General features: G+C 41.0%; 1 protein-coding gene across 1 annotated transcript in view; it reads right to left on the bottom strand.

Moving 5' to 3' along the window:
* LOC308595484 (uncharacterized protein) overlaps window positions 1-18,769 on the bottom strand; it is a 31,196-nt gene that overhangs the window by 2,888 nt on the left and 9,539 nt on the right. The window contains exons 7-17 of the mRNA XM_081209646.1: window positions 17,352-17,582; window positions 15,596-15,745; window positions 14,472-14,592; window positions 12,979-13,110; window positions 12,016-12,117; window positions 10,720-10,855; window positions 9,301-9,517; window positions 8,335-8,433; window positions 6,750-7,035; window positions 5,597-5,713; window positions 1,927-2,069 (exon numbers count right to left, since the gene is read on the bottom strand). Coding sequence (XP_081065772.1) covers window positions 1,927-2,069; window positions 5,597-5,713; window positions 6,750-7,035; window positions 8,335-8,433; window positions 9,301-9,517; window positions 10,720-10,855; window positions 12,016-12,117; window positions 12,979-13,110; window positions 14,472-14,592; window positions 15,596-15,745; window positions 17,352-17,582 — 1,734 coding nt within the window. The remainder of the gene's footprint in view (window positions 1-1,926; window positions 2,070-5,596; window positions 5,714-6,749; window positions 7,036-8,334; window positions 8,434-9,300; window positions 9,518-10,719; window positions 10,856-12,015; window positions 12,118-12,978; window positions 13,111-14,471; window positions 14,593-15,595; window positions 15,746-17,351; window positions 17,583-18,769) is intronic.

Raw genomic sequence — 18,769 nt, 5'->3', positions numbered from 1 at the left:
ACTTGACTTTCTACTGAAGATGAATTTCTTGCTAAATGATATTGGCAACAGCTAGTTATGCAATGCACAGTGCTGGCTCACTGTTCAGGCACTTCACTAATGAATGTGGGTCGGTCCTGTCTTTATACCTGCTGACTGAAGTAAGGCACAGTATGTATTATTTTTCCTCATGCAGTAGCTCTGTGGGAAACCCTTAATGATTCGGATAAGATCTTAATGACTCTGCAGCAGTCCAACACAACCTCTGCAGAGAGAGCTTCTTGTCACACCAAATGAAAAAGTTGCTAGCCAGAGACCAGTAGAGGGAAGCAGGCAGCACTTGAGGAGGCTGGAAGAGAATACTGGACACAAAAAGGAGGGCTTCATTCTGGATAAATCCCAGTCACCCTTTGCATGCCATTAAAACAGGGATAGTTGAAGTGTGGCCTCAGATATTGCTGACCATTGGCGAGAATGGGAGTTGTAGTCCAACAACATTTGGAGGGCCACAGGTTAGTGCAGAGGAGAGGCCAAGTTGGTAGCTTTTCTCCTAAGCTCTGTATTGCAGGCTATGTGCACTTCTGCAGATTAATGGCGGCTTTAAAATGCCATCAAGTTTCTGAAAAATTGTCTGTATGTAGCCTCAGCCTCTGTCCTTGCCACTGTGGCAGCCTGTGATCACAGTGGGAAAGTCAATTCCCTCTGCGACTTTACCTTAAGGTTAAGCTTGTACATTCAGCTGAGAGATTTCTCATCAATATATGAGGTGATGTCCCATCTCTACCTCACTGCTGCTGCTTTGGAATGGAATTCATTTATACCGAGAGGGAACTTGGTTTTTCAGCCAGAAAGCAGAAAAGAGATGCTGCAGCTGAGGCAAACTGTTTTCAGGAAGTGAATTTATATTGTGCTGAGATTGACAATTGCTTAGTTATGTGATATAGGTTTCCTAGAACTAAAGGTCTGTTTTTTTCAAGTTCTTCTAATCATTTATATTAGCTTAATTTGATGCTGATAAGCTTGTTTGTTAAAGAAGCCCTTTCCAGATTTCTGCTGCCTTTGTTTTGAATATTTGTTTGATACTCTCTCAAAGTGTACACAGACAAATGCAAGTATTTCATGAGAAAGAGCAACCCTACCAGCTGGATTGTCATTCTTTCCTGTGTAGGGAATCATACCTGTTTCCTAAACTAACAAGAATGTACATAGGAGATTGTAACTTTTGAATAAGTACTTTATGTAATAAAACATTATTTCCTGTTTCTGAACTTCTCTGTTAATTCTTCTGATGCTTGACTTATATAAACTGTACTTTTATATAACTTTCTGAATTTCTCCTTTCTCTCATTAAAAGCTATACTGCCCTCCTCACCCACTCTCTCTGCTGTGTTGCTTTGTCACAACAATTCTTCAAATAATTTGCTGTTTTAGCCCCATAGACAAGGTTAGATGGGAACATGGATGGAGCTGAGCTTCGGGCAATGGCCATCCACACTGTGTAAGCAGGGTGCAAGGTCGTATAAGAAAAAGCTGAATCAATACAGGGCTAAGACGCAGGGCTAAGTTTTACCCATTTCTTTGGCAATGATTTTGGGGGTTAGCTTGCCTGACTAGGAGCATCTCACCTGACAGCACATGGAAGATCTCAAGAATATTACATAGCTCATTAATACTAAAGTAGCCTTTAAAACCATGTGCCCTTAAATTTTAATTGGTGTGCTGTATTTTAGCTCCACACACACACACCAATTAAACAACTACTGTGGATTTTTAACCTATTAATTAAAACTTTGAATCCTAACACCAGAAAAAACCGAAACAACTTCAAACTTCCTCCGCTCTGTGAAAATGTCATAATATGATCTACCAAATTATCTATTATGATGGGCTGCAACAAACCACATTTAAAGCCATGTATCACAGGTATGTCTACACAGAGTAAAATACCTCAGTCTATAATCAGGGGGTAAGTAGTAGCCCCTGTTGTAATTGTTCCTTGTCAGGGCAATCTGCTTTTGAAGATCTTTCACTGATTTGCTGTATCCATTGAAAATGTAGTTGGCAAAGAGCAGCTTTCCTTGAATGTACATCTGTCAAAAATACATAAAACATCAGCCTGTAAGTAGAATGCAAAAGCTGCCTTTGAGGAGACATACAGGAGAATGGGACACAGTTTTGTCTGGAGCCGCGTTACCAATTTTTAATTCATTAGCAGGCCATATCACACCATCATGAGTCATCCTGCTCACCTGCTGAACTGACTGCTCAGAACTAAATACAATATCACAGTTTTCCTCAGCACTGGAGAGACCCAGCACCTTCTAAACCTTGGCTAGGGTGGCTCCATCACTGGCATTCTTCTGTATTGTAGTATGAACTAATGTTTAGCTTGTCACCTGCAAGACATCGTTAACCTTTTTAGATCAACTGTTTTCAGCTAGGCGTTTGCCATCTTGCTCCTGGGGTAGTTCATTTTGTTTAGTGGCAGGCCAGTAATCCAGCTCATTAAGATTTGCTGTTTTTAGCCAATTGTATGTTTCATGCTCCAGGCTAGGCAAGTTTCTCAGCCAGCTTGCAGAAAGAGACACCTTCTGCTTCAGGTCTGTAACCCATTTGTCTGAGTACAGGTGATGGGGCTTGCTTCTGAGTAGATATGCGCAGGATTGTCAAATGTGGGGCAGCCTGGGGAGATTCAGGTCTGCATTTATGGAAACCCTCTCAAACAAAGGAGTCCTGAAAGCTTTTGATATTGCCCTCTAGAGAGTGTTTTAATCGAAATGTAAAAGCTGAGGAAACTGAAACAGGTACCTTGAATAATGTTTGGGTTGATCACTTCTATGGGATAGTTTCAAGGATTTCTTTTATCCTAACGTAGCACAGTTTGGGGAGAATGTTTCCTTACCTGCATAAAAAGAGGCAGCCAAGCATTCTAGAAGAAGGGTCATAGCTCAGTGGCAGAGTGCATATTTTGCAGGCAAAAAGCCCAAGGGCCAGTCCCTGGTATCTTCAGTTCGGTTGGGACAGACCCCTGTCTGGAAGCCTGGAGAGCTGCTGCCAGAATACTGAGCCAGGCGCATCAGTGGTCTGACTCTGTAAAGGCAGCTTCCTATATTCTCAACTAACACCAAGGGAAACAACTGGCCTACTTTGACAGTTGATTGGGAAAAAGCAATCAAGTGCAAAAGGTCATTCTTATAGGCCTTTCGTCAGTTAAGGTAATTGATTCAGGTAAGCCAAACTTGAAGAGACTGTGCACAAACCAGAAGACAGATAACACTATATTCCTGCTCTTTCATGACACATTTTATTCACAACTGTCAGGGGTTCAGGAGCAGAGGCGAGGGCAAGGGAGGAAACAGAGAGCGAGGGGGAGGAGTCCGAAGGAAAGATGAGCGATGACGACGACCCGAGATCTCCGAGTCTTTCCAGTGAATCGGAAGATTCACAGAAAGGAGCTCCAGTGGCCAGAGCGAGGGGGGAGATTAAGGGGACACCCCAGGAAAAAGGGACAAAAGGGGGTTCAGAGAGCAGCAGTTGGAAATCGGGGCCAACGTCCCCAACAGAGCGCAGTGGGGAGGAAGGGCGCCAGGTATCGGGATCCGGTGGCTCGCCGCAGGGGGGAGGGCATGAGTCAGGAGTGGCCACACCTCCATCGGGGAGCGAAGGAACGGTCAAGCGGAAAGTGGGAGGTTGGGCGCGCGCGCCAAGTTCAAATGCACAGGAAGGCGGCAGAGTAAGCAGCCCGGAAAGGGAGCCAGGTCCTAAAGCCCGCCGCAAGGAGACAGAAGGGTCCGGGGGGTCAGCGTCAGAAGAGTCCAGGAAGGAAGAGACCACGGGGGGCAGAGGGACCCAGAGAAGGAGGGGAAGGCGGAAAAGGTGGGGTAAGGCGAGGTTATTAAGTTGGTGTACAGGAGGCGGGGACTCAGACGGAGCTTCGCCGGTCTAGCTGATAAGACGTAGGGCTGCATGCGGCAGTTTGAAATTGGAAACTGTAACTCAATAAAGACTTTTATAAAGTGAACGCTGGCTAGCGTGATCCTCTGTGAGCTAGGATCTGGAAGCAGCCCTGACAACAACCATCAAAGATTATTATAAAATATAACACTTGCTAACCTTGGTATTTGTCAGTTTGTAAAGACTAAGCTATATTCATTATACAAAATTATTTGCATGCTTACTTGGGAACAAGCTCCAGCAGATAGGCTAGGATTCTATAAATTTAGCTTCGGCTCTGCAGCTTGTGACAATTGTTTTCACGTAATTTTTCTTTTTTTTAACTCGTGCTCCCCAGTTTGCACAAACATGCATGATAACCCTGGAAAACCATATATTTTATGAGACCTCCTTCCTCACTGGGTTGAAATTGAGGAGGAGTCAACTGTAGTGGTTCAGTAACTGATGTAATTCACAAATAGGAAGTAGTTGCAACAGATTAAAATGGAAGGGAAATCTCATTTTATAGATTAGATTAGTCTAGACGTAGGTGGACAGGGGCCCTCTGCTGGACAAATTTAGAAGTTACAGAGATATTTTGCTTGCTTGCTTGCTTGCTTCTTGGACAGGAATCCAAGATGCTAGTATGTAAAAATACCCTTCAGGTGAGTCCAATGCACTCATTTATTTATTTATTTATTTATTTGCTTCTGGAAGAGCAGGTATACACTACTTACTGGATACAGGCATATAGTGCCCAATGGAATAAGTGCTCATTAGTAACCAGGGAGAGTCATGGAGAAGAGATCCAGTTACGCCAGGAAGAATAAACCTTACTCTCAGTCCTGGGAAGTATTTGTCCTACATTCATTGTAACAGAGTACAGTGGTACCTCGGGTTAAGAACTTAATTCGTTCTGGAGGTCCATTCTTAACCTGAAACTGTTCTTAACCTGAAGCACCACTTTAACTAATGGGGCCTCCCCCCGCCACCGCGCGGCCGCTGCGCAATTTCTGTTCTCATCCTGAAGCAAAGTTCTTAACCTGAGGTACTATTTCTGGGTTAGCGGAGACTGTAACCTAAAGCGTATGTAACCTGAAGCGTAGGTAACCTGAGGTACCACTGTATTTCAAACATGTCCCTTGCATTGGGAAGGGATCATGCCAGCTATTTCGTTCTTGCTTCGGTTAGGCTCCACATTCAGAAAATAAGGTGGAGGAGTCACCTTTCTAGAGTTCATATCATTTGCTGAGAACAAATTATAGGCCGATTCACTATAGTGCTTTCATCTCTCCCTTTACCCATCTATCTAAAACAGTGAGAGAAAAGAGATATTTCCCTTAGTTCTCAGATCAGAAACTTGAGCAGTTGCTCTTACTAGACCCCTCTGAGGGAGAAACTGGAATTTTATGTCTTTTTCCAGTCAGTGCCATATCTTTCACTATTCTGCAGAACGAAACCAATCATCCTTATGTTCCAATTATTGTGATGGCACTGATCCCAATGGACAAGAGGAAGATGTCAGCATTGTCTTTGTGCTGCATCGCCATTTGCTATGAAATGGGGAATGGACTTTTCTTGAACGAAGAACACAAGAAGTAGACTCCAGCCATAGGATCTGGAAGCCATTTTCTCGGTATGAGTTGAAATGACCTGGATGTGCGACAGGAAGGTTATAACCTACCAAAAACATGCCAGGAGCAATATTATGCCTTTTCACCAGTAGTGATCCACAGTGGCCTGTAAACTCATCTGCAGACCCAAGATCGTATTTGAGCAGGCGAAAAGAGTCCAGACGACCCTACAAAAACAAAGACAGCATCATTATAAGACTAGGTCAACAATAGCAATAATAAATCTTATTCTACCAGATGTCAGAGCACAATGTTCCCATTGAACAAGTCAGCATTAAAGGAATTGAATTATTCAGCTATTTACTGCTCACATTGGCAAGTGGCCCAAGTACATTTAACTTAGTGATGGACATGCCTAATTGTCAGAATGTCCCTCTGATGTACTCCCACCTTACCAAAAAAAGGGGGGGGCACTACTGTTAATTTAGATCTAGTGTGTATAGGGAAACAGCAATAGCATTCATGTTCTGAAAAAGCTCACCCATCTTAGGGCTGTCATATTTTGAAGAGCAAAAAAGAGGACACATTTGCCAACTTCTACTTTTAACCATGGATCGCTATAACGACTCATTTTACATACCCATGAAAAAGAGGACGTGTTCTGGAAAAAGAGGTCATATGACAACCCTAGACTTATACCCCAATCCACAAACGATATAAAAGGACGTCTTGTGGCATTAAACTCCTATGTCAACAACCCAATTTCTCTGTACTTGTAAGAAGTCAATAAAATGAAGCAATTTTTTCACACCAAGATGTTATTCAAAATCTTCTTGCTTTTACATCAGTCATCGGCCCAGTTCAAATGCAACACTAAGTTATACCATGGCTAAGTGTGAACAAGCAAGCATGTGGGTACTCACAGGAAAATATCCCTCCCCATTTCCTGCTAATGCCATGCTACTGGGACCTAAATCATGCTTTCACTTAACTTTACATCCAAACTTGGGATCATGGTTTGTCTGGGGAACAAACCAAGAACAAACGTTGGTTACAGCTCATAGTTTGTTTGGAGCAAGACAAACCATAAACCTAGGTTTGGACGTAACACTAAGCCACCCACGGTTTAGCTCTGGCTAGCATGCCAGCAGGACAGTGAGGCACCTGCAGTTTTTGTGTGTTCATGCTTAGCCATAGCTTGGCTGAGTGTTAACAGGTGAACCAGGTCACTGATGCGATTGAGACAACACCCGAGAGCCCTACCTGTGTACATGGCATACTCCTGTTCTTGTTCTTTCTCTCATAGAGCTGTTCTAGGTGCTTATCTGTTCTGAGGTCGTAATCTGCCGCTCTCAATGAAGTAGTCACACAGACCACAGTGATCTGCTCTGAGGAAGACATCTGGTTGTTGATAATGTGATCATATTCCAGGTCTGTAACATATGGAATCTGATGGTTGCTGCATCTGCATATCCTCACTTCATCTCCCAGCATCGTTCTTCGAAGGACTACAGGGCAGGCACTGTGTGATGCAGTGGATGCCTTTTCACTGTCATGAGAAAGCAGTGGTAAAAGGAGCGTAAGTTGGAGTGTGAATGAACTGAAGTAACAAAACTTTAACCAGCTTACACTTACTTGATCTACCAAACAAAGTCTCTCTGTTTCCCAGGTAATTCAAAAGGCTGCTGCAAAATCATATCTCTGTCCAAAATTGTTTTTATCATCATGATGCTTTTTCTCTACAACTTCTTAATGTGCCTTTTGGGATCAGCTATTTCCTTGAGGGCTATCCAACATTTTGTCACGAACCATAGCTCTTCTGTTTAGTTATTCATTTAATTAACATTGCAAAGAGACTAACAATATTTTGTTCTTCACCTCAGTCCGTGGCCCACCAGAGATCATCGACCAGCACGACCAAGGCAGTTTTAGTCCCATGATGAGGCCTAAATCCCGAATGGAAGGGACCTAAATGGTCCGCATCCTCCAGGCATGCCTGGAGTTGCTCAGCGACCACCCGCTCAATCTCCTTGCCCACACTTCTTTTCTCCTTGCATTATTCTACAAATAAACCCAGAGTCCTGACTTTAGCTGAAATCCATGGTTTTCTAAAGGTATAACCGTGTCCACAGCACTTTGATGCTCTTTCTGATCCTCCAGAGCAGAAGAATGAGCCAAACTAGTATAAAGAAAACTCTAGCAGATGCTCTTTGTGTGGATAAACTGGCTGAACAACTTCTGAAGACAGCTTCAAACAAAATTCGGGCAAGAATAAATAGTGGTAAGGTCCTGAAGTGTGTAAGACACAAATGCTTATTTCTGTGGAAAAACAAGAACAACTTGCTTCCAAGGCTACCAGAACTGAACCTAGCATTGTTAACAATGATAACATTACAAATGTAAGGAAATGTTGGTCGCTTGCTGCAGAGGAAAAGGACTGCTTTCTTCACATTCCTAGTTGCAGATTGCAACTTCAGAAATCCAATCCAAGTAAACGTAGTAAAATTAAGGCCACTGGATTGCAAGCAGCTAAATTCTAGTCTATTTTACAAAGATGAATTATTGTTGGAGGGTACAGAACCATGTATGTTCCCCTTTACTCCTTGCAGGAAAAGTGGAAGATATAATAAATAGAATAATAAATATATCATATACATAATGCAAAGCTATTCTAAATTGATCTAATTGTCATATTTTCCTTACTTCTCCAAAGTAAAAATACTGTAAAATCACCTGAATATGTATTTGTGTCATTCTTGAAACATATGCTCCAAATAATATAAATGGCATTTAAAGAATCTTAGTAAGTCTTCAAAGAACATAGTAAATGGTACTTAGTTTTACTTACTTTGCTTTGTGAGAGGTTTGGAGTGTGTCATTGTTTACATTAAGGTGAGCCATGGGCGGTTTATTTGTTCTGAAAATGCTGCTCAATAAATGAGGGTCTCTGCAAGAGAAAACAAACACACTTCACGGTTTTTCTGCAATTCCAAGGTATCTCTGCTGATATTTACACTGATATGCAATGTAGACCCATTTCTAATGGTTGTTTCATACAATGCAGCATATGTGGGGAACCTCTGTCCCTCCAGAAGTTGTTGGATTCCAAGTCCCATCATCCCCAGCCAACATGGTCAATATTCAAAGATGATGGAAGCTGAAATTCAGCGTACAGGGTGCAACTGATTCTGCACCTCTGCAGTATCGTTTTAGTAGGTACACGCTGCATATTCAGCACATTAGAATTCCTAAAGCACTTAATCAGAGCAGTATAAGATCCCAGTATAAAGGAAGTTGTTCCCACTCCTCTCTGGTGATTTATCAGTTGAGCTTATGTGTGCTGTGGTTGATTCATGACCCAATATTTAGCTAGCACCTATCTTAATTAAGAGGATTTGGAAACCAAACCCATTGCTTCAAAAAAGAATTAATACAGTATTGCAACATTTTACATCTGGAATATTTTCTCAATTTATTTTCATTTACCCAGCACAAAGTTTTAAAATTAACTTTAATAAAAGAAAGGTAATATTCTGAGAAAATTGGGAAATTTATCCACAATGAGGCTTTTCCTTGGTCCCTGCATGCACCCTGCCAAATTGCCTTGGGTGTGTGTATGTCAGGAGAACTCCCAGAACAGCTTGCAGGCAGAGGAGAGGGGGGAATTGTTCCATCTGGCAAACTGAAATGCTTGCACTGAAGGAAGGGTCGTCATAGTACTACATCAAATTCCTCCATATATTCACAGAATGGTGAAGTATTTACTCTCCATTGCAAAGGGAGTTTGTAGGCATTTGACTTCTTGTGCTTTTACCTGTAAGAACCAGGTGACACACCTTGAGTGGGGCCGCAAGACGGAACAGCCTGGAAAGGAGGGTGGTTGCCTGGTGTAGGGGTCTCTGTCTCCCTGTCATTCTCTTTTCCCTGTGCTGTATGAAAGCCAAGGAAATCATCCACATGTTGTGTTTTGCACCGTCTGCCAGCAATCCGAGGGAAGGCTGAGGTTCTGTGTGTGTGTGGTGAGCTGATTTCTGAAATGCAACAATACACCACCAAGGCAACAAACTTTAAAAAGGCCTTAAGCTCACATATAAGACAGCTGACTTAGATGCATGTGGAATTTGGTTGACAACTGCACATCACAAGAACTGAAAGTGCAAAGCAAAATGTCCCCTTCAAGTGGAGTCCTTCCCATTCGATACAACTTCCAGGAAATACTGCTTTAAGAAGTTAAGAGTATAAAATACCTTTTTATACACTTAAGAAATAATTGCAACCAAATGTTAATTTATATTATTTATAACGCTTAGTGTTTCTGTACTGCGAAGAGGAAGCACTTTGAAAATAGCTAGGAAGATTAACATCACATTTGGATCAAGCAAGATGTTTGCTTCCAATAAAACGTTGGCCAAAGGAAAGATAATGTTCATAGACCACATTGCACTCTGCTTCTATGCTTCCCCTAGGCTCAAGCTTCCACCAGCGCTTCACCTCTTTGGTGTAGAGAAATTGTACCAGTTCTTATCTTCCAGTCTAGTGATGGTGAACTTTTCACATTCCAGATGTTGTTGGATCCAATTCCCATTAGCCCTAGGCAGCATGACCAATGGTCAGCTCAAACCCAAGTTAAGAACACAAAGTATTCTTCTGCTATACTGTATATGGTGAGTATCCTGGAGATGCAGGATCAGGAAATATTCCTGTTTCTCCTGTCATGCAATAGGCTCTGGAACTAAGGGAAATGAAATCACACACAGAATACTGGCTTAGTTCACAAATGTATAGATATATCATATGGGTTTTTTTTATCAATCACACATGACTTTATGTGATGTATTTTCATGCATACATAAATGAAAATAATTAGTACCAAAAGTCCGATCTCAAAGCATACCCTGCAAACAAACTAATGAAATGTGGAATCAATTTTTATAGGAAAGTGTACCTTTCAAATAAAAAATGTAAAAAAAGATAAAGCAATATATAATTTCATTAAGTGATTTCATACTCCCTTTTTGCAAAGCAGATGCAGCTGTTAGGTTAATATCACATTAACAGATACAAATGCAGATGAACTGTAATGTTTAGTCTATACATACTGATTATAATTTTTAAATATATTTAAATATCTGACACCAAAAATATAAACCATGTCATTACTTATTTCAGTCCTCTGAATTTAGAAGTGTTAGCATCCTCCTCCAATACTTATGCTACTAAATTAAAGACTGACCTAAGGCTATCCGGTAATATTCCATCCAGTCTTCTAGGACATTCTTGATTTTACATCTCAGCGCTTTTAATTCTCTGGTAGGGTTGTAGTCTTTGACATGGCTTAGATCCCCTTCTGAAATTCTAGGTATTCTCTCCTGTGGTAATTTTTTTTATCAGCAATCAGATCAAATTATGAGTAGCACAACAAAGAAAAAACAGTAAAAGTAATCAGGGACCAGATAAAAATAGAATGGCTGGTACAAACATTCCCAGAAGATAAAACTAAATAAAGGTTCCAGCAAAGCAGTCTGAACCTGGCACCTCAAACTGAACAGTGTGCCATAGTGGTTAGAGTGTCAGACCTGGGAGGCCAGGGTTCCAATCTCTACTTAGCCATGAAACTTGCTGGGAGTCACTGTCTCTCATCCTAACCTACCTTACAGAGGCGTTGCAAGGATAATATGGTGAGGGGGAGAATTATGTACACCACCTTTATCTCCATGGAGGAAAGGCAGGGTATAAATATGATGGCACATAAATAATACATAACAAAAAGGCAATCCTGTGTGATCCTTTCTGTGGCAGGTATTCTCTTCTTTATTCTCAGCTGCTTTGTTCTACTTTCTGCTCTCTTGGCCTATATGTCTGTTCTATTCTATTGCCTCCACTTGATCCCACCTCAGCTTCTGCTTTTCCCATACGTTATCTCCTAATCTGCCTGCTTCATCCTTCCCTTCTCCTTTCAGTTCATCAAAGTACAAACCATCAAATGGGAGGAATATGTACAAAGCCATAGACATGACCAGTAGACCAGTAGGCAACTATTTTGGCCGGCTTCAACTCTTATTTCCTTTGCCTTGGCCCCTGCTTCTTCTGCCTTGTGGTCCCCTTTGCTTCTGCCCTTTCCCCTTCTTTCCATCCTCAGTTATCTCCCCGCCCTCTTATTTATATTTATTCAGTCTTCCTTTCTGCATTTGCAGATATGTGGAATCTTTTTGTGGCACCCAAGATTCCAGTAAACAGCTGCAAATATTGTACATCTGCCTTTCATTTCTATTGGGTTTGTCAAAACGTGTTCCTACGTTATTGTGAAATAAGGAATCAAAGTTTCATTAGCTGAAGGGGCGTTTTGCATACAAGTTTTATGGTGTTAAATCAGCATAATGAAAATAAATTGTAGCAAAATACGCTGCTGTTACAGTATCCTAGTGGATGGGCAAAGAAAGAGGAAATGTTAGAAAAAAGTAAGCTGTAGCAGTGTGAAAATAAAATTACATTTACTTATTTTAATATTGAGTTTCTGACAGGTGCTTACTTCTTTTTTAAGAGATTTTTTTGTGTCTTCCGTTTTGCCATGTGTTTTAGAAAATCCTTTTACTGATGCGGATGGTAGATTAACTTCTGTGAATATCTTGCTCTAGAAAACCAAGAGAGAACAAACAGCAGAATTTGCTTTAATCATATGCAGTCCATTGAGTTTCTACCCATTTTTCTTGCAGGAGTCCTACAATTTCCCATAGCTACAGGACAAGTAACAAAACAGGCAAACCTTTTGTTGGCAACTGCATCTGCTGTTGAATTGCTACCAGCCATGAAGCACATAACCCCATCAGAAAATAGCAGAAGCTAAATTCTGTGTGACTGGTATGTGATTACCTGTAACCAAACAGCAACATATTTCTGTTTGGCTCCTGGCTGTGATGCGGTAGCTGCTTAAAATACTGCTATGTGCACCCCAATCTCCGAGCAGTGAGAGATTTCAGGGGTGCTGTCAGCACATAACTCATGGTTGGTTTCCTTAAACTGTAGGCCACTGGAGACTGTGGTGTCTTTGTTATATTGGGAATTGGTGGGAATTGGGAGTCTCCATCCCTGATGTAGGGGAAAATAATGTAGTGTCTTCTCTATATTCATTTGTCTCACTATTGCACTTGCCTGGATACACACAATCCACCATGACTCTAACATTTGTGTAGGGCTTCCAATAGTATACCCATGAATTTAAATGTCAAGCTGATCCTGATTTTGAACTGAATGGAAAAGTCCATTTGTATGGAAACAGTATGTATGTGCAAGAGCTGGAAACGGCCCTCTTCTATCTGTTATTCCTTTTGAAACTACTGTGCAACAAATATTTTACTTCTTGCAAATCCTCTCGCAACCAAATTCTCCCACAACCCACCACAGAGGGCTATTATCTCCCTGCAACTTCTCTACAGGCTCCAGCCTGATTGGCATGTTGTGTGGTTTTTTTGCATCATAAGCTATTGCACCATACCAGGTTTTCTAACTGTGGACCAGCCACACCTCGTACCGGTGACAAAGACAAACGCACGCTTTCATGTCGCCACTTGTAAAGCAATCCAACAGCAAAGCGTCCTGCAACCTTCACTGTGATGCACTTGTTAACCTAGGGTAAGACATGAGAGATGTGTACTTCACAGTATTGTTCAGCTATGGAATTTGCCAAAATGAAGATAGGAAGCCACAAGAGAAATCTGACACTAACCAGAGACAGATCTTGTTTATGGCGACACCATCTTGTTTATGGTGGTTCAGTGTGCTGTGCCCCTCTCCAGGATACTCCATCCCACCTCCCTTCCCACCTGATGTTCCATTCCTCCCCCAAAGCAGTTTGGTTCATTTAGCTCACAATTGTCTATTCTGCTTTGACTGGCTTTGGGGTTTCAGACAGGAGAATTCCCAGGCACACCTGAAGGTGCCAGGGATTGAAGCTAGGGCCTTCTGTGTGCAAATAAGCTATGGCGCCTTCCCAGAAATGCTGTTGCGGGAATATGGGAATCTGTCAACTACTGCATCATCAAAACCATTAGTCCATCTACTTCATTACTGTCAACACTGATTGGCAGTAGCTCTCTAGGAGTTCAGACAGGGTTCTCACCCAAGTCTACTTGGAACCTTTCACATGCAGAGCATGTTCTCTACCACACCCCCTTTAAAAAAACTAGTGTCTGCAAGATATAATCAGGCACATATAATTGCAAGATATAATTAGGCTTCTGTACTTCTTGCCAGATGTAGGTTGCCGGGATAGTTGTGGAAAGTACAGAGCATAGCTAGTTGCCAGGATTGGATAGGGTTGGGTTGCCAGATAAAGGGGTGAAATTTAATCTCTACTTCAAATTTTACATCATAGTAAGGAAAGGTCGAGTGCAAACATGACTTTTCTACTCTTGACAGTTTAAGAAGTGCTAGGTTAAGCATGTTGCCTTAGGGGGAAAGAAAGAGACAGGAGCAAAGCAGTTCAGTTTTAAAGTAATGCAGTTTCCCACTTCTCTTCTGCTTATTTATTTATTATTATTATTATTATTATTATTATTATTAGGCTTCTTAAGTCACTTGTTACACAGATGTCTCCAGGCAATTTGCAACACACTTAAAAACATAAATATGTTATAATAACTCATTCATACAAAAGCACATGTAATTTATAAAAATATGGATTTGATATATGAATATGATCCTGTTTTGTACCATGATGGCTCAATCTTCATTGTAGTGTTTGTGCTGCTTCATCTTGGGAACAAGAAAATTAATTCAAAGTATCATTTTCTTCATTAAACTTCATTCATTAATTTTACTGTGAGCTAGCTTAGGTAGTTAGCTACTTCTGTTAGCTGAAGAATTTACAACACTGTAAATAACAGCATCCCCCAGAAGGAAAGCCGTATTTGAAAAAAGAATTTTATATATATATATATATATATATATATATATATATATATATATATATATATATATATATATTACCTGCATAATAACTGGGTCATCAAGCTTCCCTTCTCCAGGCCATTTCCACTGGCGTAGTATTTCTCCATCTTTATTAGTCACCATGCCTCCTTCCTGATTAAATATCATTGCTATGCTGCTGCTGCTGCAGAAACCAAAAGCCAGTTTTTCACGGTGCCATTTAGTAAAACATAATGAGTAACTCAAGCTGTCTACTTTGATCTTGGTGCTTTTAATTAACATAGTAATTTGCATATTTATCGCTTCATCTATATTTTCATATAGCATTCAACACAGGTGTGCACAGTGGCTGTGAATGAACAATCCAGCCTTAAGAGAGTCACAAAATTATTTCGTAACGTAGCCCTTACTTTTTAACTGCAAAACATGAAGGTGCCTGGATAACCCCATGTTAACACTGGCTCTTATTCTAGGCATACTTTACAGTAATCAATGACATATATCATATATATTATATCCCATTGTGGTTTTATCCAAGGCAAAAAAAACCCACTTTCATCTGCTAAGGCTATGATCCACAAATCAGCAGAGGCACGCAGCACAGTCTAGGCTGATAGTGTTAAACTAGGTGTGACAGACTTTGCTCTCCCTTCCCGTTCTATTTGATATAAAAAAATTGTGTGTATAGAATGCTTGTAACTCACCATAAGTTGAGAGAAGGATACCTGAACTCTACAAGGCTCTGATTCCACACAGCAAGTTGGTACATGGCCTACCTTGAGCTCTAAACTACCGTGTAAATTAAACAAGATTCTTAAGAAAGGATATAAGAAGTGCTGCACCAGCACAACACCTTCACTTGTTGTGTCGAGTGTTTTGAGCTAACCAATGCAGGTCACCAGGCCCAACTTGATGGATCAGTGGCTGTCACTGCACCATATACGATACAGCAGCGCTGGCTGCTACCTTAAGATGTCTGTGCTGTTCTGGGTGGGGTGAATGGAAGCTTTTGAAGCACACTTTTAGTTTTTAGAGGGAGTGAGTCATGCTTGAAACAATGTGGGAGCCTTTTAATTATGTCCTACATCCAGTATAGCAGGTACTGCCAAAGGACTGTCTCTCAGTGCCTGCTGCGGTTAACATTTGATGTTAGTTAGGAAGCCCTCTGGAACATCTCTTCTTACCTGTTAGAGAAGCAAACGCTGCCATGTCCAGAAGGAGTAAATGTTCCAACTAACGCACGATCGGGACAGTCATTAAATATATTGGTGTACAAGCCACCACAAGGAAGATCAGAGTAACTCTGACAGACTGCAACATGTCCAGAGGGGTAGGTAAATAAAGAGTCAAGGAGTTTGTCTGAGATGGATATGGCATTTCCAGGTGTCTAATTATAAGGCACTTTAAAATAATAATAATAATAATAATTTATACCCCGTCCATCTGGCTGACTTCCAAGATATATATAAAAACATAATAAAACACTACACATTAAAAAGCTTCCCTATACAGGCTGCTTTCAGGTGTCTTCTAAAAGTTGTATAGTTATATATCTTCTTGACATCTGATGGGAGAAGGTCCTCTACTGGGTTCCCTGTAGCTTCACTTTTCACAGTGAAAGAACCACCAGAAGAGGCTCAGAGCAAGATCTCAGCGTCCAGCTGAACCTGGAGGGAGGAGATGCTCCTTCAGGTATACTGGGCCGAAGCCGTTTAGGGCTCTAAAAGTCAGCACCAACACTTTGAATTGTGCTCAGAAATGTACCGGGTGATCTTTTAGGGAAGTCCAACCACAGTCAGAACAGACCATCTTTCTGTTTCCCAGATCTGGAATCTACCAAACCACAAGCACCTCTCCCTTGCCAGGACTCAGCTTCAGTTTATTGTCCTCATTCAAGCCATTACTATTTATGGTATAATGAAGAATCTTTAAAATACTATAAAAATAATTTTAAAATAAAGCTTGCCAAACAGCTATGGGGAGATGGGTATGTATGATGCATAGCACCAGATACACCCAGTGAACTACTAAAAAAGGTGCCTGCAATAACGACATGCAGCCATGACTGAAACAACTCTAATATTAGTGCCTGCTTTCTCTCACTCATAATACATGTAGAGCTGAACTAAAAATTGCACCGAGGAGTCAGTATTGGGATGTACAAGCGTGAATGGCTTGTGTGATGCAACTGTCAATTACTCATTCTATTTCTTGTCTACTGTACATTTGACTGCAGCTCAAACTTGCTCAATGCGTATTCAGAGGATTTACCAAGTATCCATCTCAAAACTTTGAAACTATAAGCAGCCACTGTGGTAAGCAGCAGTGACCTATCTGTGCTAAAGTGGATGCTATCATGAATGACTTTCCACATCACCACTGTTGGCAGGTGTTTGTCTGCTCAGATAGATGTATGGATAGATAGCTAGATAGATATAGACATGCAAAGACCTATTTCTATATAAAACTTTAGACAGTTTGAGGTTTAGTAAGTTCAAGTGCTAAGGGGTCCTTTCTGAGTTTTCTCAAATCAGCAGCAGGTAATAATCTAAAAATCTGACATTCAAGTGTGTAGGAACAAAAATGCTTGGGTCATGACTCACGACTTTCCTTCTTTTCAGTTTGGATAAAAGGTTCTAAAGCAAGTCCCCCCCCCCAAAAAAAAACCCCACGTTTTTGATTCCAGACTTAACCTGCATAAAATTGCACACCATTATTTGGAAACAGATTTTTCCAAACGTCTTGCTCCTGTAAAGTGATCTAGAACCTTTTACAGTTCAATCCTTAAAGACGTTTACTCAGAAATCCTAAAGAAATTTGCTTCCTACCTGCCAAGTGAATTAAGTAATTTTAAATCCATGCTTTTTCTTTGTTGTAGGAATGTTTCCTCCCATTCCTGCTAGATGGAATTCTCTTTTATGTTACACTTTCAAAGGATATTAAATGAAGGATGATCCATCAACCAATCCATAGTGCAGTTTTTTTAAGGCTGGATCAGCTTGTTTGATCAATGGCAACTGTGGCTTTTCATACAGGCTCTCGGACGAGACTTTCTTACTGGGCTGCCCTTTGATGTTTTGGGGAAAGGTTTCCGTCTTCATATCACCATAATGACGAAGAATAATAGGCTTGTCAAATCCTGATTCTTTCAGCTTAGACAGCTGCTCAGTTCTGTTTGGAAGATTTTTTTTTAATCAATTATTTACTAAGAAATTCTCTAAAATAAGGTCTTCAACATAGCTAGCATTTAGGCTGAAAAAGTTCAGCTTTCTATATGATCTGAATAAGCAATGTAGTATAGCATATTCCAGGCACCAGTCTTCTATTCATCTGAGTAAAAAGCAGTTCAGTTCACTCCAAACCCTGTAAGAGCTTTGAAAATACACTCTAAACTGTTTTTCTTTCTAAATATAAAATGTAAGTTACAAGTCTAAACTCACTTGCCTTCTGCTCAGGCAACTTGGTAGAGTCCTAATACTGATTCCGAACACAGACATCCTAATCTATACTACGTTTGATCCCCATTTTACATTTTTGGTTTTATTTTCAAAAGATCTTTACCAATTATTTGCCTGTTATTCTGAATAAGCACATTAATAAAGGAACACCAACCAGTGCCAAGGCTCAACCCCAGTCCAGACTTAGTGGTAAGTACTTCTGAGTCAATTGTTGTCCCATGTCCCATGTCCCTTTTACACAGAAACTTGCACGTCACCTGCAGCTCTTAAGTATCCTAGCAGATACTGAGCTACAGTACCAGCAAAACAGGGAAAATGCAACAGGGCAGCTAGCTTTCTTCACTGTAGGTGCTGAAGGAGAGTGAGGGTTATATTGTTTTGGCTTGGACTTGCATAAGCTACTATGTGTACTTCATTCAAAGAAGAAGAAGAGTTTGGATTTGATATCCCGCCTTTCACTCTCTTTAAGGAGTCTCAAAGCGGCTAACATTCTCCTTTCCCTTCCTCCTCCACAACAAACACTCTGTGAGGTGAGTGGGGCTGAGAGACTTCAAAGAAGTGTGACTGGCCCAAGGTCACCCAGCAGCTGCATGTGGAGGAGCGGAGACGCGAACCCGGTTCCCCCAGATTACGAGACTACCGCTCTTAACCACTACACCACACTGGCTCTGGACTGGACTGTCCTTTCCATTGGTAGGCAACATATTTACTCTACGAGCCTTCAAGCAGCTTTATTTCAATGTCACTATGAATTTTCTCATAGTCTATGTATTACACATTGCTGACTTTGAGAGAGTCAGATATCCAAACCTTTAACTGAAGGCGGGAATTAAGCAGGAAAGCATTCCAGAAGCTTGTAATTCTAAATATTAATTAGAGGAAATCTAAGGAGAACCCTTC

The sequence above is a fragment of the Podarcis bocagei genome, assembly GCF_964188305.1.
Source record: "Podarcis bocagei genome assembly, chromosome: 10".
Classification (NCBI taxonomy): Eukaryota; Metazoa; Chordata; class Lepidosauria; order Squamata; family Lacertidae; genus Podarcis; species Podarcis bocagei.
This window is presented reverse-complemented; position numbering and strand designations above follow the sequence as displayed.